At 31.9% G+C, this 26367-nt stretch overlaps 4 protein-coding genes across 5 annotated transcripts; 2 read left to right on the top strand and 2 right to left on the bottom strand.

Annotated features, from left to right (window-relative positions):
• Nucleotides 1-4566: 4566 nt before the first annotated feature.
• Nucleotides 4567-7864, top strand: LOC106772582 (D-3-phosphoglycerate dehydrogenase 1, chloroplastic). Its single transcript, XM_014659081.2, has 5 exons — nucleotides 4567-5171; nucleotides 5733-6109; nucleotides 6225-6335; nucleotides 6427-6522; nucleotides 6970-7864. Exons 1-5 carry the CDS (start codon nucleotides 4640-4642, stop codon nucleotides 7639-7641), a joined length of 1788 nt encoding a protein of 595 aa, XP_014514567.1. The 5' UTR covers nucleotides 4567-4639; the 3' UTR covers nucleotides 7642-7864.
• A 1590-nt stretch (nucleotides 7865-9454) lies between these two features.
• LOC106771718 (sodium/proton antiporter 2) lies at nucleotides 9455-16254 on the bottom strand. 2 transcript variants are annotated; one of them, XM_014657721.2, is made up of 12 exons: nucleotides 16238-16254; nucleotides 14443-14529; nucleotides 14244-14350; nucleotides 13891-13966; nucleotides 13058-13186; nucleotides 12069-12245; nucleotides 11835-11941; nucleotides 11250-11370; nucleotides 11072-11133; nucleotides 10650-10955; nucleotides 10138-10432; nucleotides 9455-9849 (listed from the first exon to the last, which is right to left on the bottom strand). In XM_014657721.2, exons 1-12 carry the CDS (start codon nucleotides 16238-16240, stop codon nucleotides 9775-9777), a joined length of 1545 nt encoding a protein of 514 aa, XP_014513207.2. In that variant the 5' UTR covers nucleotides 16241-16254; the 3' UTR covers nucleotides 9455-9774. The 2 variants fall into 2 exon arrangements, with proteins under 2 accessions (XP_014513207.2, XP_022641430.1); XM_022785709.1 differs by having other exon boundaries at nucleotides 14244-14311.
• A 2794-nt stretch (nucleotides 16255-19048) lies between these two features.
• On the top strand, nucleotides 19049-22664 carry LOC106769721 (methylthioribose kinase). The gene is made up of 6 exons (XM_014655451.2): nucleotides 19049-19357; nucleotides 19535-19844; nucleotides 20414-20588; nucleotides 20676-20877; nucleotides 21853-22067; nucleotides 22276-22664. The coding sequence occupies exons 1-6, from the start codon at nucleotides 19172-19174 to the stop codon at nucleotides 22439-22441; spliced, it is 1254 nt and encodes a 417-aa protein (XP_014510937.1). The 5' UTR covers nucleotides 19049-19171; the 3' UTR covers nucleotides 22442-22664.
• Nucleotides 22665-24511: 1847 nt separating this feature from the next.
• On the bottom strand, nucleotides 24512-25561 carry LOC106771466. Its single transcript, XM_014657453.2, has one exon. It carries the CDS (start codon nucleotides 25550-25552, stop codon nucleotides 24818-24820), a length of 735 nt encoding a protein of 244 aa, XP_014512939.2. The 5' UTR covers nucleotides 25553-25561; the 3' UTR covers nucleotides 24512-24817.
• Between the last annotated feature and the right edge of the window lie 806 nt (nucleotides 25562-26367).

Raw genomic sequence — 26367 nt, 5'->3', positions numbered from 1 at the left:
TGCACAAGCAATTTTATTTATTTTTTTAAGAAGTCTTTTTAACAATTTTTTTTTTATAATTTTTTGACAACGCATACGTAAAGTTTATGATCCGTCTGTTTTAAATATTTTTTTAAATATAAACTTAAACAGACCAATAAAATAAGACAACGTGTCTTGTTATCAAAAAGTTGTTAAAAAGAGTTGTCAAAATATTATATATTTTTTTTAACAGAACGTCATTCTAAACAATTTATCTTGCATTTATATTTTCCGTAAGCAATTTTTTGTTTCATTCTGGAATTTTTTATGATGATAGCATTTTGATGATTGCTAACTCTAGTGGCCGACAACAGGACGCTTGATGAGGATAGATATGAAGATGACTGGCATTTTGGTTGGGAGAACTTTGATTCCGTGAATATTGATTCAAAATTAAGTATTTATTTATGTATAACGTGAAACTTTTACGTATTTAAATAGCAAACAAGTTTTGAAAAAATTATAACATTCGATCCATCCAAATTATTACAATAATATATATTTCTTAATTAAATTATTATAATAACTATTAAATAATAATTTTATTATTATTAACTTATAATAATATTATAATCATTCAATTCCAATGTTAACGATCAACTCAAATATATATTTTATGTGATTCTTAATAGAATTAAAACCATTATTATAACAAAAGTCAATAGTATTTTTAAGTAAAAGTAGAATAATATGGTAATATTATTATGACAGATCATGCTGTTAAAACATAACTTGCAAAAGAAACCAAAACAACACAAAGTAAAAAATATTTAAAATTTTAAAAGCAATGTATGGATGGTGTGGATAAATCTTTGAAGTGCTTTTCAGCAATGTAGATGGTTCCAAAGTATGTTTTCTTGTTCAATTATTCCTTGTTTCCTTTCCTTAATCCTAAGTCTAGGTTCCATCCTCATGTTTTCATTTATCTGTCTTTTTATTGATTTTGTTTTCCCAAGTTTCAGTTGGCTCATGCTCTTTTTTTTCATATTGTTTTCTACCATCCATAGATATTAATAAGGAAAACCATAGATTCTTCTAAGTTTCTTTTCCTTGTCATTTTTTGTATTTTCATTTATCATTATTTACTATTTATGCCATTCTTTTTTGTAATTAATATGAAAAGGATGAATCACTTAGGAGACGCATACTTTTTACAATTAAATAATACTTACAAGAATGGAGATATATCCTCACAAATCTCATATACTGGTCTTACACATTATTTTTTGGATCTTATAACATTAGTCTTTTATACTCAAGTAAAGTCGAGAGAAAAAAATACTATTTTTTTATTGTTCTGAGATCTATGTATTAGTATATTATTGAAATTAAAAAATTAAACCAGACTTTTTAATAATTAATATATTATTAAATTGATAAAATTTTATTTAAATAAATATATAATTTTTTTTGCAATAAATAAAGAGATCAATAAAATCAATATCCCACTAAAGCATATTACACCAACCACTGTTTGCTTTAAAAATAAAATAAAAGCACACCAACCTAATGGGTCCCACGTGGATGTTTGGTTCACACAATTGAGTTGAGTGTGAGATATGAGTGGTTGGATTGTAATAGGTGGGTAGCTTCACGCGACAAGGAGAGCGTGGATGTCTCTGTCTTTTCACTTTTTATGTATATAACCAATTCACATCCCTTCTGATATCTATGTATTAGTATATTATATACAGCTGTAGAATGAGAAGGTATAAAAACTATAATAAACTTTGTAATTCGTATATCTTTTCATTTTCATATTTTTATACTTATTATATCTTTCACTATTCTATTCAGAGTACTTATATTATTTTAATTTTTATTCAATTTAATTTTTTTTCTAACGATATTTAAATTGTTAATGACAAAGTATCCAAATTAATCAGTCATTAATAAATAATGTAGTTCATTTTTCTACGGTGATTGTGCACCTCATGATAGTTATACTTCATCATCTTCTTTCCTTAACATCATACGTTCTAGTTATCATAGCTTTCTCTTTTATAGCATCACCTTCGCAATGCATAATAGTTCATTACCGTAAATCCAGGTTCACGCTACTATGAAAATCAATCCTTGGTCACATCATCTTCGCCGTCCCAGCCTAGTGCTACCACAAAACCTTCACATCTCCATTAACCATGTTCATCGTGACACCTACAAACAAAAGCAACATGATCTAAGAACAAAACTTAATTTCTTTCACAGACCGCAACCACTCTTATGCTCATTTCCAGCAACCATTATCTTATTCATTAGAATCACAAAACCTATGAATCATGAAACGCAAGCCATATTTGCTTTGTGTCTCCTTCATGTAAGTCATTACAAATAATGTCTCTTGCACCTTCGTCCTCCTTGTGCCTCCATGGAAACTTGCGAGAACCATAAACTCAACGGCGGAGAACCTCCACTGGTCACGGGCTTCATCATGACACCACCACAATCTTCTTGGCACTAACTTCTCAACCTAAAAAAACCACAAAACAGAAACTCAAATAGTAGAGAGTCAACATAGTAAAATCCTATTTTTTTGTGAAAAGAGTGTCATATGGTAGTCTCTCTTTGGAAAACTGCCAATGTGTCAAAAGACTTACACTCATTCAATATCAAATAATAATAATCCAAGAAGTTAGACATGAAAGACTCAATAAAAAAATATAAAAAATTTAAAACTGAATTGATAAATAAAACTTAATAAAAATATTTAAATTTATGAAAATTTTGAAATTTAGTTAAATCTAATTTTTAATGTTAAATTTTTATCACAAAAAAATTTATTGGAATATCTTTATTTCCCATCCAAAAATTTGATATTACTCTCAGTTTAGCCTTAAATATATTGAAACTAACCTTTAAAAAATCACTGTTCCACAAAATAAACTGTCTTTGACTTTTCTCTTTATATTAACACTTTCTTTTCAAAGAATACAATAAATTTAATTGATCATGGAAAGACAAATGAAAAGGGCGAAAATAATAATTTGTCCATTAAATAGCTGATCAGTGAAAGTTGTAATCTATTTAAAGTCTCATAAAAAGAACCATTTTATTCTCTTTAATATTTTTAAAAGTGAGGATATAATTGGTAAAAAATAATTAATATATTCTTGAACTTTATAATATAGAAATAAAAGAGAACCATTTTTTCTTTTTCCAAAAGGACAATAGAAGAGGGAGTGACTAATATTTTGTTAATTTTTATAATTATTATTACATTTATGATTTCAATTTTCTATATTTATAAATAAGTCATATAATTAAAAATTATAATATAATCGATTTACTATTTGTTTACAATGTAAAACCATTTTGGTTTACACTTAATATAATATATTTGATTTTGTTTATTTTTTCATTGAGATTTCGAGCCAAATTATTTAAGAAAAAAAATTCGAAAGAAAATTTATTTTTATCAACGTTTTTGTTTTTTTGTTTTTTATCTCTTTCGTAGAATTGTTTGATCTTAAATTTGTATTCGGTTGAATATAATGACTAAATTATTGTGAAAATAATACTTAGATATAATATAATAAATATTTATATTTTACTTCTGTACATTCTATATTACTAAATTTAATACTAAATTAAAGTTGTAAAAATATTAAAGTGAATTAACTTGATTTACGATTCATAATAAATTGAATTAAAAAGTGGTTAGTTCAATCCAATCCACTTTTTAGCGAATAAAATTTTTATAATATGACTAAATTTATCGTATTTCAGTGAGTTGACTTACAAATATTTTGTTTTTACAATTTATTTTATATTTTTATTAGAGTAAATAGAAGTGTATTAGCTTTATTCATATTTCCTTTTATAATAGTAGAATCAAAATGTTTATCTTATTTTTTAAATATTATTATAAAGATAAGTTAAACGTTAAAGTATAACATAGAAAACTTGACAAATAAATAAATAAACTAAACATCTAAATCATTAAAATATTATTGAATAATATTACAGTATTAAATTGAAATTGTGAACCTATCTAATTAGAAATAGTAAATAGTTTTAATAAAAATATATAAAAGATTATAAAAATATTAATAAACTATTGTTGTTGTCTGTGAATTGTGGATTAATCTAATTTTAACTTAAACAAATTTATTACGAATTGTAAGAAGCTGAAAATGCATAATTATATATATAAAAGAAATGGGTGAAAAAAATTGAATTATTAAGTAAGTCACAATAACTTTGAGTCACATAAAAAAAATTCAAACTAATTCGTAGTAAATAGAATTGGTTAAATAATAAGAAGTTATATTGACATATATGGAGAGAGATGAAGGTGTATAGAAGTTGTGTTTATTGTAAACTCCAAACATTTGTGCGTTGGATTCCTGCTCAAGGATTGTGGTTACATGCACTCAACAAGTGTGTGTGCGTGGTTTTACACCAAACCAAGGGGTGTGCGTCATTCATGTATCTTAATATTACAATTAAGTAAAAACAATTTGACAATAAGAAAGAAAAGAAAAAAGAAAAAGAAAAAAAGAATACAGCATTGATAAACAGAACATAAACCCTATCGCGTTATAAAACCCTTTAGTCTCAAACAGACTCAATACTTTCCACTCTCTTTCTTTCTTTACAGCAATTTCTGCCTAATTTCATGGCCACCGCCACATCCCCAAGCCTTCGCTTCCCATCGCCCTCGCTTTCTCTCTCTTCGAGGCTTCCTCTCTCGTCCGCCTTCTCCGTCTCGCTCCGCCCGCGCCGCGGCGCCTCTCGTCCGCTCGTGGTGCTGGTATCGGCGGGGCTCGACGCGAAGCCCACGGTGCTCGTCGCTGAGAAGCTCGGCGACGCGGGGCTGAAGCTGCTCAAGGATTTCGCCAACGTTGATTGCTCATACAATCTCAGCACCGAGGAGCTCTGCACCAAGATCTCACTCTGCGATGCGCTAATCGTGCGCAGCGGCACCAAGGTCTCGCGCGAGGTCTTCGAGTCTTCAGGTGGCAGGCTCAAGGTCGTCGGCAGAGCCGGCGTCGGAATCGATAATGTGGATCTGGCCGCCGCCACCGAACACGGCTGCCTCGTTGTCAATGCGCCCACCGCCAACACCGTCGCCGCCGCCGAGCACGGGATCGCTCTTCTTGCCGCCATGGCCAGGAACGTCGCTCAGGCCGATGCTTCCGTCAAAGCCGGTGAGTTTTCTCTGCATAGCGTTTCATCGAGTTGGAAATTGTTTAGATTTGAATTCTGCCATTCAACTATGCTTTATATGAAATGTTTTTTTTTAAATATTACGTCATTTTTATATGAAACGTTGTTTGAATTCTGCCGTTAAGCATTTCGTCATTTTAAAATGATTTTTTTTTTCAGTAATGTTTTAACGTTCTTTTGTTTTCTTTCAAGCGTTTTGCTCGTAGATAATACATGGAACCATTAGATTTGAATCTTGTCATTGAACTACAGTTGATTTGAAATGTTCTGTGCAGACTTTGAAATGCTTTTGCGTCCTCTTGATATTCTCGAAGAGAATATACTGAACCAAATTTTATATTGAATGCTTTTCGTCTTATAAAAGATGAAATATCTTTTCCTGATGGATAAATTTGTCCGTGACTGATTAATTTTTTCTGCGATGAAGTAGTGGTTAATTCTTAGAATATCGTGTTTCTTGTAGTGCTTTATTATTATTATATTCTTCATGTTGTGGATTCTGTTATTAGCTGCTCTTTAACATGTTTCCTTGTGCAATCTAGGGAAATGGCAGAGGAATAAGTATGTTGGAGTTTCCTTGGTTGGGAAGACACTTGCGGTGCTGGGATTTGGGAAAGTTGGTTCTGAAGTTGCTCGCCGAGCCAAGGGGCTTGGTATGAATGTCATTGCCCATGACCCATATGCTCCTGCAGACCGTGCTAGGGCCATTGGTGTGGAGCTAGTGGGCTTTGATGAGGCCATTTCGTCTGCGGATTTCATCTCTCTACATATGCCTCTCACAGCTGCTACATCAAAGATGCTCAATGATGAGACTTTTGCAAAGATGAAGAAAGGGGTTCGCATAGTCAATGTTGCTCGTGGAGGGGTCATTGACGAGGATGCACTTGTTAGGGCACTAGATTCTGGGATTGTAGCTCAGGTTCGTGCAACTTCCATTTTGAAGTACTAATAGATCACTTTAATGAAATAGAGAAGTATATAATTGAAACCCTGCGTACTAAAGAGATAATGATTGTGCTATTTCTTTATTTCAGGCGGCACTTGATGTTTTCACCGAGGAGCCTCCACCTAAAGATAGCAAGTTGATTCTGCATGAGCTCGTTACTGCAACACCCCATCTTGGTGCCAGTACTGCTGAAGCTCAGGTGAGTTACTTTTGGACATGATATGACAAACATTTCTTTTAAATCCATTGTCACTATTGTTGTTATTAAAGCTCTTGAAAATGATTACCAGGAAGGTGTGGCTATTGAAATAGCAGAAGCTGTTGTTGGGGCTCTGAAAGGGGAGCTTGCAGCTACTGCAGTCAATGCACCAATGGTTCCCTCTGAGGTATCAGGAAAAATATTGATACTCTTCCTTTTTTTTTTTCTGTATGCATTATTTCATGTTATTTCCTTTGCTACTGTCGCCAGTCTTGAGAAAGTTGTTGTAACTTCATTTATTGAAGTGTGTACTACTAGTTTGAGATATCGATTTTGGAAGATGATACCTATTTTCTTCAATTATTGATAATTTTAGCTGTTATCTACTCAAATCGTCTAAACTAAATACATATTAACGTAATGTCAAAGTTTGATTAGATAAATCTGACTAGAGTAATTGGAAAATGGGAATACAGGGAATTACACCATTAGTGTTATTGTCAAATTTGAAATTCTGGATTTTGTTTGGTGCTCAACTTTAGGAAGCACATCATAATACAACGAGACATGAATTAATCTTGCTTTATGCAGGGAATGACAGTTGGACATCTATTTGTTTCTTTCTTGTCTGCAGGTGCTATCAGAATTGAAACCGTTCGTTGATCTTGCTGAGAAACTGGGTAGATTGGCTGTCCAGCTGGTAGCAGGAGGAAGTGGTGTAAAAACAGTGAAGGTCACTTATGCCACCGCTAGGGCTCCTGATGATCTGGACACTCGTCTTCTTCGTGCCATGATAACCAAGGGTCTGATTGAGCCCATATCTAGCGTTTTTGTGAACTTGGTTAATGCTGATTTCACTGCTAAGCAAAGAGGTCTCAGGATAACTGAGGAGAGAGTTATTCTTGATGGCTCACCTGAGAATCCACTGGAATTCATTCAGGTCCAGATTGCTAATGTGGAATCCCGATTTGCAAGTGCCATATCAGATTCTGGGGAGATTAAGGTCGAGGGTCGGGTGAAAGATGGAATTCCCCATCTGACAAAGGTTGGGTCTTTTGATGTAGATGTGAGTTTGGAGGGTAGCATTATACTGTGTAGGCAGGTGGATCAACCAGGCATGATCGGAAAGGTTGGGAGCGTTTTGGGTGAGGAGAACGTGAACGTCAGCTTCATGAGTGTAGGAAGGATTGCTCCACGGAAGCAAGCTGTAATGGCAATTGGAGTGGACGAAACACCTAGCAAGGAATCTTTGAAGAAGATCGGAGATATCCCCGCTGTTGAAGAGTTGGTTTTCCTCAAGTTGTAAGATTAAATGGTTGCCCCTATTTTTTTTTTTCCTTTTTATTTTGTAATTTGGATTGGGCATGGTTGCTGAATGTGCCCGGTTTTGATGTATAACCATCAAACTAGTAGCCTAGATTTTAAGGGGAGAGAAAGAATAATTTGCTGTTCATTTCATGGTCTGGTTTAATGAGTTATTACTGATTCGTTTCGCCTTTTTGTTTGAATAAAACGAACCGCTAAGAGTATTTCAAAATTCCCGTTGATAGATACATTGTAGCAAATTCAGCTACAAGTATTTGGTTGTTGGATTTGCGTTGGAATATTAAAGATTACTCCAACGGTTCGATATTCCTCGACTTCCAGTCAACTTGATCTTCACATTAGTTCTTGTTAGCTGTTGCCTATTTCCTTGATTCAACGTGAACAAATTGCACTGTATTCAGATATTATGAATGCTGAAACACAAGTCTTAACTAATTTAAAATTACTTGCTTCTTAGTTGTTTACCTGTAGCTTTATATCCTTCTTTCTTACTCTCATTTTCTGTCATTTTAAGTTTGTGCTGTGGTTCTCTGTTCCAACACACGCTTCTAAAAATAGTCGTGCGTAAGGTATGTAAAGATGTTAAACCACTCTCTTCAATCTTGTGTGAAGTTTAAAACATTTATTAATTTATCATCTTATCACGTTTATGGTTGAATCATGGGTTTGGGCACATATCACATGCTAACCACCAAAACCCATTTGTAATCATGCCCACTCTGTTATAAGTCAATATACACCATGTTTTCTCCAAATTTGCACGACTTTATGCCATATGAGAAACTACTTTTTTTAACCCTTGCAAATCTATGGGTCACTAAATTAAAATATTTTGTTGGTTATAATAAACATTTTATTTTATTTAGATAAATATGCAATTCCATTATATAATAAGCATGATTAAAAAACATTAAATCCTATATTTGAATAAGCAAATCATTCAATCAATCGTACTATATGTCAAAATTAAAGTCCACATTAGTGGTTTCAAATATTAATGTTCCTGTCAATTTAAAATAAATATGAAAATTGTTTCATTACCTCAAAACTTGATATTCATATACGAAGGCTTTTATGTGATCCTTGATTATCACGTCCATCTGCCATTAGTGCAGTAAACAACTCAGCCTTAATTTTGGTAAACATATATTGTAATTGAAATAAAAATTAAGATAAGAAGGAGTTGTATAAAGATTTATCTTAAAACAACATTTTTCAATCTTTTTTTTTTTGTTTTCTTTCTAGAAACAGAAACATAGAATAGGTCATTTGTGAAAATTAGATCGTGACACATAAAGTCTAACTCTTGTAAACTATTGTTATTGACATTTATTGATTGTTATTGTAAAATATAGTGGTATCGAAAATTAATTTCTTTAAAATTTAAAAAGCAATCCTAAATTAGAAGGCATTAAATTCATTCTTGGAATATATATTTTTTTGTTAATATCTTTTTCAGTTATCACACTAACAAAAATCATATTTTTGCTTAACTTATAAACTTGCAACCCGTGTCGTTGCAAAGACACAACTTTTCGCTTAATCACTATTTCTCATAAGCACAATTAACACACATGATTTCAAGTCTAATTAAAGATTTGGTATATCTCAAAATTTTATTTCATTAAAAAATTCTGATGTAAATCACATCGTGTGAATTTTTTAGTCTTCATTTGAAATATGTTTTTTAAGGGGAAAAAACATTGAAATGAGTCATACAATAATGGAACTTTATATATTTAATTGATATACATGGCTTGAAATTTTCCACAGATGCAGAAGTAAAGAAAACGTAAGAAAATAGCATATATTGAGCTAAATCGAAGATTTTGTAAACAAGGAGAACTCTTGTATTCGAAAAAGAAAAGATGTATTGAATACATTGTATTCTCGGCATACATGTGTTTATGAGAAAGGTAAATCAGAGTGTGTGATATATTCCCTAAACCAGCAGTAGTTTTATTCATTCACTACCCTAAAATCTTTACCTAATTTTTTTGTTTTTTGCATACTAAAATCTTAACCTTTTAAGTAGTTATTTTACTGGTTGAGTTGTACTCATTATTTTACAAACTATCCTGCTCTTGGTACCATGAAAAACGAATCTTCATGTTCAAATTCTTGATTTATGAAGCACTAAATAGGCAGCAATACCAGCAGCATAACCTGCTAAGGCAAAGCCACTAACCTGCAACAAAGACAAAAACACCTATCTCATGAACTAAGCATCAATATTATGGAAAATTTTTTTTTAACAATACTTTTTTAATAATTTTTTGATTAGTCATTTTAAATATTTTTTTAAATGTAAATTCAAATAAATTAATAAAGTAATACATGTGTTCCAATGTAAAAAAAATTGTCAAAAATTGTTATCAAGAATTTAAACATTCGTAACAATATTTTTTTAACAACTTTTTGACAACGCATACAATATTTTATCATATCAATGTGTGTAGGTGTGAGTAGGAAATACCTTCCGCATGTACCAACAGAAGTTCACCTTTTCCATGCCCATGAACGCAACTCCAGCAGCTGAACCAGCAACTAATATGGATCCACCAGTACTAGCACATAATGCAATCAATTGCCAGAATTCAGAATCTCGAGGGAAAGAAGAGACGTCATACATTCCCATTGTTGCAGCAACCAATGGAACATTGTCTATTACAGCAGATATGAGTCCAATAGCACTTGCAATCACTTCACTACTCGGCACATGTGCATCAAAGTAATTTGCTATTTCCTGCAGAATCCCTGCTGCCTCCAGGCTAATTGATCAAATACAACCACTTAACATGTTTGACTAGGAAATTTAAACATGAAATCACAGTTCATGCAAAAGAACAAGCATATGCATCTTATAATTCAGGAAAAGGTAAAAAGGACCAGACAATATATCATCCTCACTGATGTGTTTCATTGCATTATGGGGTGAAATGCATGAACATACGGAGGAAGAAAAACTAAAATTTATTTTCTCAGCACCTGCTAACGGATAATAGAATTCCCAGGAAAAACAGTGCTCCCTGAGTGTCTATTCTTGACAGAGCATGTGGCACTTTTAGTTTTTTCCTCTCAGAATCACCATAATGGATAACATCGGTGACTATCCAAAGCATGCCAAGTCCGAGAAGCATTCCCATGTAGGGAGGTAAACCTGTGAGGGCCCTGAACACTGGGACAAAAAGCAAAGCTCCTAAACTCAATAAGAAAACAAGCAGTCCTTGTGGAGCACTCTCCTCAGAGGCAAAGATACCGAGAGAGTTTTGTCCTTTTCCATCATTAACTATACTGGTGAAGACAAAGTTATGAACCAACGTTATCCATGTCTATATGTTAAGCTAAATCTCAGTATTCAAATCAGCTTTTGAGGCTAGCTTTTGCAGTGTATGAAGAAGAGTGTCTACCTAGTCAGGGACATCAGAACTAGAGGAACAGCTAGAGAAATGATTGAAGGTATAAACAAATCCTGCAAAACAAAGAAAATCCAATAACCTTCATTTTTTGTACCACAGATATTTCATACAGACTGTTCGTATGATCTGGACAGATGTATCACGCTGGAAGTATTTCCCAGCAGATAACCTTCATTGTTTGTACTACAGATATTTGACCGTGTATCCACAGCATAGTAGTGGTAACAGCACCAATAGGACTCCATGCACCACCAGCATTTGCTGCTATTACAACAACAGCTCCCAATATCCTGTCAAAAGAATCCAAACCAACTTCTTCATATATATGATGAAGTGCACCAATTGAACTTCCAAATAGTCCGAAAATGCTGGAAAAAGAAAACTTAAAAGATTTACAGACACATATGAATGTTTATGCTGTCAACAAACAGCAATAAAGGCCTTAAATGAAAAAGGCTAATGTCATCTCAAGTCACCTATCAATTATAAGTAGGAAATGATCAAAATTAATTTCTGGAGGAAAACTTATCAAGATCTCAAATCAAAGGCATTCAGATTTTGTAAGAGAAGTTAAAAAGTTAGCAAGAGTAAATCTAAAATTTCCCACTGTAAAGAGCACAGGTAGCAGGCTTTAGAGCACCAATGATCGAAACTTTAGATGATGCATGAATGTCCCATGAATCATTATTGTGGTATTGTATGATATATGGTCATATTTAGTACTTCACACTGAAAGTTAATAACAAATACATACTTCCGTAACTCTGATAGACGTAACAATTTTCGCAATAGAGAAATCATAACTACGGTAGATGCCAGGCTGTCCAGAACTGAACTTAGAAAGAACGTAACAAATCCAATCTGCAAATTAATCATTCAAATTTGACCATAAACTGTAATGTTTGAACAAACATGTAGAAACTTCAGAAAGAATCACCTCGAAAGATTTTTTTGGCCAACAATGCAGTGACAACAGGAAATCACTTACCACCCATAGGAGAAGGCGTGGATTTTGGGTTGTTATATTGTCCGTAACAAGCTTAAATCCTCGATGAGCGTCAATTATCTCAACAATGGTCATTGCACCAAGCAAGAAAAATACTATTTCACTGACTTGTGCAGATGCATGTGTTAACTCTGAAACTTCTATATCAGTTGATGGAGCCTACAGACAAATTCAGTAGTGAACGATTATCATTTGTTAAGTAATTGTATTGGAATGCTGATGCCAGGAATACAGTAACTATAGGGATCAGGAGGAAACTCTTCGCCATAACATCAATGGTAGAAAAATATACCAGTTGTTGAAAAAACTTTAACCCACAAATCAAAAAACAAAATTTAACCGCAATGGCTTTGGAACATAGAAATTGTCCTTATTCTAATCCTTGTCAGTGTCTTCTTATCTTTTTCAGAGAAGATTAAAGAAACAAACCCAAGAATATATGTGAGTATATGTACTGGATGCATGAGCGTTTCATTTTTAATTGCAATGTGGAAATGTTCATATGGAATATAGATGTATCAAGTGCCTGTTGCTGTATGTTGTGTTCTATGTCAGAAAGCAACAACCGAGACCCTTTTGTTTCAAGTGAGATTGAGAAGAGATAAGCGAAAATGTGTTTTTTGTTGTTTGGTTAAGGAGAGAACTACAGAAAAGAGAAAATAAAATGTGCTTCACATGTAAAAACATATATATTCTTTTTCTCTATTTTTCTACAAAATCAATGAAACACAACTCAAATTTTCTCTGTTTTATTTCTCACCTTCTTTCAAGGGAAACATCCAACAAATATATTTGGTTTTTACTCATCGTATCTTTTTTCTATTGTATTTCTTTCCTTTCAATTCTCTCTGTTTTGAAACAGAGCATAAAAGCTAAAAAAGTTTGTCCATAAACACACAAGGTTCTGACAAATCATTAATCAAGAAAGAATCAATAGTAAGAAAAATCAACACAAAAATTTAGACAATTACCCCAATAATGTGTATCACCCATAAGCTTACGGCCATCAACAGTCCCACTCCACTTTTATTGAAGGATAAATATTCTTCAAATATGATGACTACATAGCCTATTACAAATACCAATGCCATTGCAAGATCCTGCAGTGCAACATCAAAAACCACTATGGAAATAGAGTCTTTTTAGACACAATTTCTCAAAGGCATGTACTTTATTGTGAAACATGAAGTAGTCAAATTAGGAGCACCCAAGAATGGTTAACTGTCACTGCCCTCGTCGTAGCAGCAGCAAATATTGTTATACCCTTGAGAAAATCGTCTTGACATGGTAGCTATATTTAAAATCCAGTGATCTTTGTTTCATCAAAGTAAAAATATGAGAACACAAGTTCCACACTCAAGTAGTATCTTATACCATTTTCAAAGTGCAGTGCAGTGTGAGTATTAAGCGTATAAAATGCAGATTCAGCAACTTTGTAACTTTACTAACGTGCTCCATTTCCATGATTCTTGGATTAACAGTCTGAATCACCAAAAAAGTAAGCCTTTGCTTTTGCATTCTTTGTTTCTAACTATGGCTCATTTAATTAGCATTTGTTTAAAATAAAACGTTTAATCCATTAAACATTACAGTGTTGAAGTAGAGTTGGCTCCATGACTAATTCCTAATAGAAAAACTGGGAATTTAAGCATTCAATCAATCTTCTGCAAAAAATTGGATCTTTCGTGAAAAGTGAGGTACCCTTAACCCATATTACACGAATCCCAACATCTAATATCGAAATTGATGTACAAATAAAAGGATTTTCTAAGAACTTGGTTAATGGGTGATAGGGATAAAGCACCTGAAACCCTTCCCATGAACTTGGTTGAGACTGAAGCGAAGAAACTGTGGAAACTCTGGCACCTCTTAATTTGGTTCTGCAAGAAGAGGAGGCAAAGAAGGTTGAGGTTTAACTTCTATTTTTTTATGTCCATGATATATTATACTTTTAATGTTAATAGTGGTAGTGAAAAGAATTCTCAAGTTATTGTTGGCAAAGGTTAAACAAAAATTGTCATATTATTGCCCTCTCTTTAATAAAGTATGAAACTTGACGTACTAACAAAAGTGTTAGTTAAATATTGTAAGCGTAACAACCAAAAAGCATGTTCTTAAGAGAAGTAGAAGTAAAGAAGAAAAACTAAAGTATGAAACCTTCTGTGGTTGAGTTTCTGAACGTCCTTGGATGCTGCAAGAGCTGCAGCTTCTAAGTTTTCTGCAATCTCCAGTTGAGTGAAGGCAACAGCAAAAGACATTTTACCCTTTGAAGGATGGAAAATATATAATAAATATGTTTATGGTGTAGTAACCACCAGAAGCAGGTGAAAATGTCGGCTTGAAGAATCATAAATACCTGTGAATGCTGGAGCAGAAATAGCTTTGAGTTTGTTACTGAATTAATGTAATTGGTCATTTCTGCAAAATCATGCATGGCTAAATCCTGCCAATGTTACAAAGGCACCACAGGCCACGCGATTCACATTACAGGCATAAGGAAAATATTAGGTTTAAACCTATTTTTGGTCCCTGTGTTAGCGAATGTTCACTTTAGTCCTGCTTTTAAAAATATAAACTTTAAGTTATAAAAAAAGTATCAAGTCTTTTTTTATGTTCATGGTCAAAATACAAAGAGGAATCTAAAGTGCTGTTATTACTAAGAAACAAATCAGAGCAATCTAAAAATGTAATAGTTGTTAAGAAACAACCAAAAACAGTATTTCAAGTAAAAAAAGGACTCATTTGATACATTTTTTATAACTCAGGGACCAAAGATTTACATTTTTAAAAACAAAGACTAAACTTTATAACTTAGGGACAAAAAAAGGTTTAAATCAAAATACTATAATCTTAACTTTTCCACCAATGCTAGAAAGACACTGATAAAATCAAAATTTTCAGTTAAATTGCAGATTAACTAAATATGATGCTATAATAATAATTGTGCTTTGACGTATAACTTCTTCGTGAAATCAAGTGATCGGTCTGGAGTTACTGAAACCATGCATGATCACCCTCGTCCTTTCTATCACATAACCAAATATCACTTTTAACATTCAATTAAACTATTTAAGATGATTTAATACTAATATCTATTATAATAGTAAAATGATCTTAACAAAAAGTTCATAAGAGTAAAACGATCATATCAAAAATCAAATTTTATATTTGTAAAGAAAAGCATAAAATAAATAAATAAAAAACAAAATAAAAGTTAAAACTTTGAATGTAAAAATATCATTATTCCACGCCAAAGTTAATAGTGGCAAGATTTGAAGAACTATGCTTCACTCACAAATCAGGTCAAATTTACTAAAATAATTATAGAAATAGATAAAAGGTTAAATAGTTTACTAGATAGATCACGTTTTAAAATACGACTATACGTATATAAAAAAAGGTGTTTTAATATAGGTATGATTTAAAATACTGATGTGAGTTTTAGTCTAAATCATCTTTACATAATTAGTTTATTAAGGAGGTTTGTGTTTGCTTTATACTAAATATTGATTATCATAAAAATACACGGGTAATTTACACCCGTTTCTTTTGTTTTATTTGTAAAATCTATTTTCCACTTTTTTGTTTATAACGTTTTTCAAAATTTTCTTTAATTTTTGTGTAACTTTAAGTTAATATAATATTTTGGGTTAAATATGTTTTTAGTCCCTTTGGGACGATTTTGGTTTTAGTCCATTTTCAAACTAAGGTACAATTTAGTCCTTTAACTTTAAAAAATTCTGGTTTTAGTCCTTTTTACCAAATTTTTTTAACTTTATTTGTTGTTTCAAGCACATTTAATTATAGCATTTGGATTGTTTGCACTATTTGGCACATTTTTGCTTCAATGTTAACTGAGAAACGTGCTTGAAACAATAAATAAAGTTAAAAAAATTTGATAAAAATGACTAAAACCAGAGTTTTCTAAAGTTGAAGGGCTAAATTGTACTTTAGTTTGAAAATGGACTAAAACCAAAATTGCCCCAAAGTATAGGGACTAAAAACATATTTAACCCTAATATTTTGAATAAAATGAAAAAAATATCAAAAAATTATTAAATACTAGATAATTTTAAATACCACAATAACTAGTCAATGACTAAATTATATATGATTATCATTAGGAAGAGTAAATTAAATAAGGTGGCAACCATGAAAAAGCCATGCAGAAGCAGAAGAAGCAGATGGGGAGCTTCACCATCGTTCACAACAGAGGAAGAAAACACGCGCTCAAGACCTATCAACAAACCATGCTTCCTTTCAACCTGAGAGTAACAAGACAAAGAAAAACCTTTTTTTTATTCCATTTTCAGACAACCCTAGATCTGTAGTGACGCATTTCTGTCAAAGATGTCTATATTATATAATATTTTAATCTGAAAAGGAGAGTAGTTGGAGTTTGACTTAATTTGTTGTGATGTTTGAGTAGTGAAAGAGCAGTGATCTTACAGTGTATTGGGAGCAAACGTAACCGGGTGGAAGAATGAGCAAGTCACAGAAACTGTGTTGCTGTTTTTGGTGGTGAAAGCTCTGAACAGTGTTGAGCAACAGTAGCATTATTCCCAGCAACAACTTCTCCATCCCTTAACCTTATTCTCAACCTGCAACTCAACCCAACACTTATACATATAACTCTCTCACGCCTAGTACTGCACAACGTATCACTAACATTATTTTCTGCAATTATTTCGATAATGACAGCAACACCTTATCTTAAAACACTGTAAGAAGCACGTGTTTTTTATTTTCATTGCAATCGTTGCTTTGGAAAACATACTCACAGAAAAGGAAGAACGTATGTTTGAGAATTTTAACTATATATTGTCATAGTTTACCAGAACTTGTATTTTAAGTAAACCAGTAACTAGATAAAAATTAAATATCAAGGAAGCCTACATTTCAAAACATACAAAGGTATGTACTGTGGTTAAGATAAACCACCCGAATTAAAATGTATATCATCTTTTTTTTTTCTGCATAAATATGATTTTCTAAGCATATCTAACATTAAATTGCAAATTACAAATAGGGTTTTGTTTTTTAATACATTGCTAATTTAAAGCAAGATTATAATATTAAATAATAATGATAACAATAGTATATATCTTGAGCCTTGCTTCTATGTAATTATCTACAAGTTAATAATTTTGAATTTGGATAACAATATATAACAATAATTTAGGTTATCAATGTATTTTAATTAAAGTCTTGTATATAAATATACATAAACTCTTGTAGTAAAAAAGTAAAATGAATGGCGTTTGGGTGAAGGTTCCATTGTCAATTCATATAGATGTTGCGTCCTTTGAAATGAGATGAATTTGTGAAGAATGAATAATTTTCGAAGCAACTGGGTGCGGAAGTTACATACAGTACGTCAAAGCCATATACATACAATTACCTTTGCTTTTGGCGACAAACCCGAGTACGAGGATGCACCCATTCGAGGGAGAAACCAAATTTCCATATTCCAAAAATAATATTTCTAAAAATTCATAAAATCTTACTTGCTAAATCAAATGTCTAAAAATTTATAAAATCAACTTAAAGGAACATAGGTCAAATATATACGCATGTATTACTATTCAAAATTATGACATGTTTGCTGTAATGAAAATTAAACTTTAATATTCATAATCAAATTATTAGATCCTTCAACAATTAAAATAATAATACTTTTTTTTTTTGTGGTAGGCCAATACCAATGGGTCTAGATTAGGCCCATTATGGATAGATATAATCAGTTTATACTTTATCCTTATAGTAAGATTGGCAAAGGGTTTGATAAATTATGGAATAAATTAAATGACTTTATTAAGGGTAAAATAAAGGAAGATATATAATTTAGTGACTAAACAAAATTTCACAAACAGAAATTTTAATTTTGTATCAAAATTTAAAAACTATAAACATATTTAACAATTTTCTTTTAACAAATTGACTTACTAAATCAATTAAATGGTCATCTATTTTGAATGTCCTATGTTACACTGGTGAGGTTGACCACCGATGCAATATCTAATTAAAAAATTATGAACCTGTCACTACCTATTATTTACAACAGTTTCGCTTTAACAAAACTAAATCTCGTTGTAGAAACCTCAAATTGCACCGGTGATGGTATAACACTGAAAAAGAATACAATATTCATATAAAAGTAATATAAGTAATGCATATTTATATTTATTTAACATGATATAAAGATAAATTAATTATAAATAAGTAAATTTTATATTTTATCGAAAAGGAAAAAATAGAAACTAAAAAAAGATAACATAATTTATGTGTATAAAAATATATTTTTACATAAATATTTTTTCAATTTTAAATTACTCGTTCATACCATATTGATATTAAAATAATACTTTTATTCATATATAATTATTATAAATAACTCTAATTGAAATTGCTGACAGGTTAATAACAACTTAATATTATTTAAAATACTATGTATTTTAATTCTCAATAACTCTATAAGATCACTTTTTGAAAAATTGTCTAAACAAATTAAAATTTTAAAAAGGACAACAACTTATAAATGTAGTAATATATTAGATCTAGAATTTGAAACATTTTCTGTTCGTATTTCAAAATTCAAAATTTCAGGATTCTTCCAAGATTAACGAGGTCCACTACTTTATACCCCAAACTTAATCAAAATCAAGCCTTTTCACAATATATATATGTATATAAATTCTGTCCAGGTTCATTGCATGCCATTCTCCTTTTCTAAAACAAAAGTCTTTCAATCACTCTTGCCTTTCTCTTTGTTTGACTCTTTGAAGTTACTGAATTATTCCAAAGAAGAAAAAAAAGCATCCGGATGATTTCTAAAACTTAATTAATTGATAATTTATTGTATATTAAATTCTTTTAATGATAGTCAACAGTATTTTATAAGATTCTTAAATAAAAATTTCTACATAGCTCAATGAAATTGGTGTGAAAAAAAAAAAAAAAAACTCAGTTTCTAGCGTGCTTCTTCCAAATAAAGAATAGTAAGACGCACTTGAAGGATTCCATCAATTTGGGACTTGAGAGAGTACCATTGCTCCACTCCCTCCTCGCCACCATCGGCGGCCACCATGGTTTTCTCCAAGTTCCGACCGCTCGACGAGAAGACTCTCGTCGAATACATAAAGTCCGTTCCTGCGCTCTCCTCCAAACTCGCCAACAGTTTTGATGACTTGTCAGTTAAAGAAGTCGGAGATGGCAATCTTAACTTCGTGTACATTGTTTCCAACTCCGAAGGTTCTTTTGTCATCAAACAGGTAACAGACACTTTCACGATCCGAAACCCAAAGGCCTTATGCTCGAAGAAATCATGGGCAATGGCCAATTTCGTTTCTTTTTCGTCTCACTGTTTCAAAGCTCAGACTTCTGTCTTTGGGGTTTTGAATTGTTTCAAAGCTCAAACTTCTGTCTTTGGGGTTTTGAATTTGTTATAGGCTCTACCGTACGTTCGTTGCATTGGGGAATCGTGGCCTATGACAAAGGAGAGGGCTTATTTTGAGACGCTGGCACTGAAAGAAGAGGGTCGTTTGAGCCCTGCGCATGTCCCTGAAGTATATCACTTTGATCGTACCATGTCTTTGATCGCCATGCGTTACTTGGAGCCCCCGCATATAATCCTCAGAAAAGGGTTGATTGCAGGAATTGAATACCCTCTTTTAGCTGAGCATATGGCTGATTTCATGGCAAGGACACTCTTCTTCACGTCTCTGCTTTTCCGTTCTACTACTGAGCACAAACGAGACGGTACAACCTCACCCTTGTCACTTTATTGAGAAGCTAGACTAGGAAACTTCAAAAAATGTTAGGGTTTATTAATTGATTTAACTTAAAAATGTCTAGATGTATAAATTGATTTTAACTTATGCCAGAACTCTGACTCATTCTGCCTATCTTAATTCATTTTAGGTAATCTATTCCACGATCTCGATAACTGTTTCCATTTTAAGGTTTAGTCCCTGTTTGAGAAAAGTACTGTTTTTATTTATACGGTTTTTTGTGGCAGCTTATATCTGTCAGGTTTTTTTTTTATGGTTTTACCCACCAAAATGACCAAAAGCTAACTTTTATACTCGTATAGGGTTCTACTCTATTCTGTTTCCTAACTTATGAACTAAAACTTTAAATAAAGACGGCATGGACCCAGTAAATAGTTCAACATTCATTTTATTTTCTTGTACAATCAGTGTATCATTGTGAAATTTATCTATATTTGCTCCGAACGATATCCTTTTTTTGTGACTATAAGGGAGGTCTTACACATAATTTATCTACGGGTGTTACCCTTAATTTGAATGCATATTTGCTTCGTGCAGTTGCCGAATTTTGTGGCAATGTGGAGCTATGCAGGCTTACTGAGCAGGTCGTTTTCTCTGACCCTTATAAAATTTCCGAATACAATCGTTGGACTACGCCATATCTTGACCGTGATGCTGAGGCTGTCCGGGAAGACAACTTGCTGAAGCTTGAAGTTGCTGAGCTGAAATCTCTGTATTGTGACACACTTTTTATACCCAGTAAATATAGTACTTTTGTTTTACAATTTTGTTTTAAGAATAAGAATTTATGTTCCTATAGGTTCATCGAGAGGGCCCAGGCACTATTACATGGTGATCTACACACTGGTTCTGTGATGGTTACTCGTGAATCAACTCAAGTTATTGATCCAGAATTTGCATTTTATGGACCAATGGGTTTTGATATTGGAGCATTCTTGGGAAACTTGATTTTGGCCTTCTTTTCTCAAGACGGACATGCTGATGAAACAAATGACCGAAAGGTAGGAACTTTTTTTTCATGTCTTCCGTGATCCTTACTTATCCTCTTCTTTGTATAGTTGTTACTTAGTCACAAATTTATCACATATTTATTGTTATTGGCCATAATCGAAGTAAAACTTAGACTCTTTATTTTTCAGTGTTGTACCTTTTATTTCAATCTGGTAGTTTTGTGTGTCATGACAGAGGCTTGTTTTCTTCAAGAGTCCTACATATTTTAAGACATATCAAGGCATTTGCACTAGCTATTTTAGATTTTTGCTGTCTCTGTGCTTATTTGTAATTCTTAATTTCCTGTATTTTTCTTTTGTTTTGTCTGTGAGGTGCCAATGACTGTTGCCTTGTTATCCTTAGAGAAGTATTTCGGTGTACTTGTTGACGAGTAATCAGAAATATACCATGTGCTTGTTTTAGTCCAGCACTACTAACAAGTGAAGACTCGGTTTTGGGATAGAGTTGTTTCATGTCTGTGCTCAGCACATGGTCTTGCACTTAGTACTTTTTAGGAGTTCCTTTCTCTCTTTCTGTTCTTTCTCCTGTTTGGACTTTGTTGAAGATTTCTTATCCTCGGACCTTGTACTTCTATTGGTGTGTTTGGATTTTCATTCAAGAGCACGAAATCGACATTCAAATTCATGATACCATGCCCATGGATTGACTTGAACATGCTTGGAATTCGTGCTAATTATAAATCAAGCACTCATTACATCGTACTTTTATTAAAAACAAAGTGGAAGATTTGGTTGGAACTGCATCTGTTGTTAGCCGAAGTACCATTGTTTTGTTTATCAACCGTTGTATCTTCACCTCATTTCGGTGGCCTTTTCTATTCACACGAGTTACTGCATCATCACGATGCAGGGTTCTTCAAATAACGAGCTTTGGCATTTAATCTGTAATCCTAAATAATTGCTGAAGACCATTGATTGTAGCGGAAAATGAGTGTTATTCCTGATGTAAAATTCTATGTTGTGCAGGCCTATAAGGAGTGGATTCTGAAGACAATCGAAGACACATGGAACCTTTTCCATCACAAATTCACTTCACTTTGGGATGAGCACAGAAATGGTGCTGGTGAAGCGTATCTTCCAGCAATCTATAACAATCCCGAGGTTCAACTCCTTGTACAGAAGAAATACATGACAAATTTGTTTCACGATAGTCTTGGATTTGGTGCTGCTAAAATGATACGGTGAGACTTTTTCTCGCAAAATTTATGTTCCTCTTTTCACATAAGATAATGTGAGATTGCAGATAATAATTTTACTGGAGAATGATATATGATATGTGTATCTAATTATGATTTCTTGGATTCTTTGTTTATGTTAACTATGCTATTTAGCCATTCTTTTCTTGGTCATATGATTAATAACTTGAGCATTTGAAATGGTGATTGACAGGAGAATTGTTGGTGTGGCGCATGTTCAGGATTTTGAATCCATTACTGATGCTGCCAAACGGGCAGCTTGTGAACGCCGAGCTCTTGAGTTAGCTAAGATGCTTCTAAAAGAAAGAAGAAAATTTGAAGGCATTGCTGAAATTATTTCAGCAATTCGGCAATACTAACATCAGCTTTTGCTACATCAATAATACTTTAATGGATCATGTTTTCCAACACGCCTTTTGGTTGTGTGTACATCAATATATACCAGTTTCCGAATTCACCACAAAACATCACAATGTATTTTAGGAGAGGAGATTTTTATGTTTTATTTTCTATTTCAAGTTTATGTAGCACAAGATAAAACAGTAAATTAAAACAAAATAATAGGAAAATATTTTCACTTCATCTTATTATACGAATTATTTTTTAAAACAGAGAATAAAGAAAAGAGTAGGTGTCCAGACCCCCTAATATTCAATTTTTGCCAGTTGACAATGTTATATGATTGAAATGTATATCCTTTTGTCATTTTCTTCTTAATTTTCAACTATAACAGTATGATATAACACTATTAGTCAATAAGTTTAAATATTTTTCATAACATTTAGTGTTACTTGTATCGAATTAAAATATATTTTAACCATTTCCTGGATCTGTGTCTTGAAAGGCATTGTTATCAGAGAAATGTTTGTAATATATTTAAGTTAGGAAGAATAATTGTTTCTTCTAATTTAATGGAATTTGTATCACTTTCAGCCTATGCTGAGGTTCCAGCTATCACACTGTTCAATTTTAAAACGATATAAAACCCAAACTAAATAAAAACATCTTTCACATAATAGTTCAAAATGCTGGAATGTAAATTTTAATAAATAAAATACTAAATCACACACACACACACAAATTAGGTTAATTGTTGACAAAATTTAATAACAGCAAAGTAAGAATTAGAATATTTAAGAATCAAAAATAGGTTTTTTTATTAAATAGCTTAATTTATAATCAATCATAAGTAAATCATTAAATATTAGAGATAAAAAGTTAAATATTATTTTATCAACTAAAAATATATTTTTTTGTAGTTTATAAATTAAATTCATAATTAGTTTTTAACATTAACTATCAATATTTTAATTATTTATTATTATTAACTTTAAATTAGTTTTTAAAATTTAAATTAAAGACTAATTTAGATATTAATTCTTCGATAATTGTAAGCACGAAATCGTTATTTTTCATAATGTGTTAGAAAATATAAGTTAAATGAAGATTTATGACCAACGGAAGGAATATAGTAAGGTGCAACCCGAAATTTGTATAAAAAACTTTATTGTGCTATTATTAGTTAGCTAGATGAAGGATGGAGAATTACTTATGTTAAAAGATAAGTTACGTGTGCTATTATTGAACATTAGGAAAAATTCTAATTTTTTAGCTTAAATTTTATATTAAATAGAAATAAAAGAAATTTAATCATATATAAAAAATTACAAGTTTATTATTTTAAATTGACTGGTGTTTTATTAATTATGGTTGAATCTTACTTTATCTTTAAAATTTAAAAATAAATTATTAAAAAGTGTACCAGTCAATTTCATTAAACTATTCCAAAAAAATAAAGATTATGAAGGTAAAATATATTTTAACACCTTGGTTTTTTTATTTTAAATTATTAACTATTGTTTTATTAATATAATAGTAAAATCTGTAAATTTTATATTTACTTTTAATTATTATTATTATTATTATTATTATATTAATAAAGAGAGTTGTGAATGAGTATTTTTTTTTTTTCTAAAAGGAATGTCAATGTATTTCTACTCAAATTCGAAACCTCTAACTTTTCAATGGTCTATCTATTTAACTCTCAAACCAAAACCAAACAACCTTAGCACTATAAAGTTAAAGAAGTAAATAAATATGCACAATTGTTTGAGAATTTTAATTAACAATTAGATTTCATCAATTATTTATAATAAAAGGAGTAGAGATCCAAAAGTTTAAGAATTAAAGCAATTAAAGAAAACCTTAAATGGTTGAAAGATGAAGTTGTATTAAATTTAATTGTTATTTACCTTTACTTTAAGTACTACGAGCCTATTGTATGGACTAGAAGAAGTCTTCCGTGAAGACTAAAAAAATTTTAATTCTTAAATAAGATAGTTAATGTTTTGACCTTAAATTCCTTATATAATGTCGTTAAAGTTAATAAGAATGGTTTATCAACCATGCTCTTATACATTTAAACTTTTAATCAAGGATAGAATAGCTGATAATGATTTATATCTCGTAAATGTTTATTCTCCTGAGAATCGATTGCAATATGTAAGTTACAAGTGAAGATAGAAAATGATGGAGAGAGTCGCTTATTTTTTAAGGGGACAATGATATTTTAACAATTATTTTTTAACAATTTTTTGATAACAGGATACGTGTTACAATTTTATTGGTCTGTTTAAATTTATTCTAAAATAATATTTGAAACGGACCAATCACAAACTGTCACGTATACGTTATAAAAAATTGTCGAAAAAAAAAGTTGTTAAAGAGACGTGGAACTAGGGTAGATTCCCATACTTATCCTTATAATCTTTCCAAAGCTGATCCACTGACTTTCCCAATAGATCAACAAAGAATTGATCACTATAAGCAGTTTTCATCTTCTGGTTCAGTTGTGCCACAAACCCACTTTTCAGACTCTCACAATAGTCAAGAAAACGAGCAGTAACATCATAACCCTGGTCCCATTTTTGCCCCTCCCCTGCTTTTCTCCAGTGACTAGGTGCATAGTTTGCCTTCAGCCTTACATAGTCTGCAATTCCTTCAATTAATCCACCGGGACCCTCACCATTCCCATCCCACTGCCAAACATGAACCATTTCATGGTATAACACCCCTGTGATTTCTATTCTCACATCCCCACTATACCCATTTACGTACCTTCCACTCACATGAATCTCATTGTTCGAAGTATACGCAACCCCGTCCATGTCATCCACGAATAAGCTCACCTTCTCCACGCTTTTTCTATCACCAGGACCGTTTTGCTGGAAGATCCCCCATATGAATTGGCTGGCTGATTCCAGCGTTTGCTTCGCGTATTCTTCTCCTATTTCGTCACGGAAACGCACGCCACCGGGGGTTGAGAGCGCGTTGTTGCTGAAACTGTATTCCACTGCTTCTGTTGTTCCTTGCATTGCAGCCAGGAACACTAAAAAGCAAAGGACACGCATCGTCATGGTTGTTTTGTTTTTAGAGAGAACCAATGTGTGGGCTGGTTGTTGTAAAAACATTGTGTTGGATGATTTATATATATAATGAAAAGCGTAAGAAAAATCGGTCGCTCCACGCCATTGACGTTGTTTTTAATGTTTGTTTCTTTCGGTGACACCATTTTGAATGTTCCAGGTTTGACGCAGGGAGGCGACATAGTCTACACGTCACTTTTCCTTTTTCTACAATGTAAATAGTCTTCTTCTCATAATAAATGTTGGAGGAGGAAGTTTCCTATGCATTCACATCTCTATTTATCATGAAGAAATACAAAAATTAAATTTTCACACAAATTTTTTTCTTAACAACATTTTTTCAGTAATTTTGTTTACTTTACTCTAATAATGTTAATAAAAATTAAGTTTTGTAGTTAATTATATTTTTTCAATTGAACAAAGATCGAATAGCGGCACGATGGTCATTTAATAAGGAAATTAAATTATCAAATGATTAGTATTTAAATTGATTTTTAGATTAGAGAGTAATTTTGACACTAATTTCTTGGTAATTAAAGTTTATTATTTTGAGAAAATAAATTTGAGTGAATTTGAAGATAAAATTTCTATTGTTTCTTTTAAAAGATTTAGCCTCTGTTCTTATTAAAGGATTAGGGGGAGATGATTTGGGGGAGATGATTTGAGTGGATTTGAGTGGATTTGAGGGTAATTTTGTTGTTGTTCTTTTGAGTAGATTTGTGGGTAATTGAGAGTGGATTTGAGGGTAAAGTTTGTGAGAATTAGTGTAGGATTTGATTGATGTGATAGATTTAAAAAATTTGTTTAATTGGTAGAAATGAAAGATTACCAAAATGTCCCTAGTTATTTTAGTAATATAA

This window comes from Vigna radiata, chromosome 8 (genome assembly GCF_000741045.1).
Source record: "Vigna radiata var. radiata cultivar VC1973A chromosome 8, Vradiata_ver6, whole genome shotgun sequence".
Lineage (NCBI taxonomy): Eukaryota > Viridiplantae > Streptophyta > Magnoliopsida > Fabales > Fabaceae > Vigna > Vigna radiata.
This window is presented reverse-complemented; position numbering and strand designations above follow the sequence as displayed.

Bases quoted from the DNA above. Each gene is read 5' to 3' on its own strand.
- LOC106772582 (XM_014659081.2), top strand. From the start codon at position 4,640: ATGGCCACCGCCACATCCCCAAGCCTTCGCTTCCCATCGCCCTCGCTT. The intron at 5,172-5,732 runs GTGAGTTTTCTC...TGTGCAATCTAG, and splicing joins CGATGCTTCCGTCAAAGCCG to GGAAATGGCAGAGGAATAAG. The intron at 6,110-6,224 runs GTTCGTGCAACT...TCTTTATTTCAG, and splicing joins ATTCTGGGATTGTAGCTCAG to GCGGCACTTGATGTTTTCAC.
- LOC106771718 (XM_014657721.2), bottom strand. The intron at 12,246-13,057 runs GTAATTGTCTAA...ATTTGTCTGTAG, and splicing joins GGGTGATACACATTATTGGG to GCTCCATCAACTGATATAGA. The intron at 11,134-11,249 runs GTTATCTGCTGG...TTTGTTTTGCAG, and splicing joins CTGTAGTACAAACAATGAAG to GATTTGTTTATACCTTCAAT.
- LOC106769721 (XM_014655451.2), top strand. From the start codon at position 19,172: ATGGTTTTCTCCAAGTTCCGACCGCTCGACGAGAAGACTCTCGTCGAA. The intron at 19,845-20,413 runs GTACAACCTCAC...TGCTTCGTGCAG, and splicing joins TACTGAGCACAAACGAGACG to TTGCCGAATTTTGTGGCAAT. The intron at 20,589-20,675 runs GTATTGTGACAC...ATGTTCCTATAG, and splicing joins GTTGCTGAGCTGAAATCTCT to GTTCATCGAGAGGGCCCAGG.
- LOC106771466 (XM_014657453.2), bottom strand. From the start codon at position 25,552: ATGTTTTTACAACAACCAGCCCACACATTGGTTCTCTCTAAAAACAAA.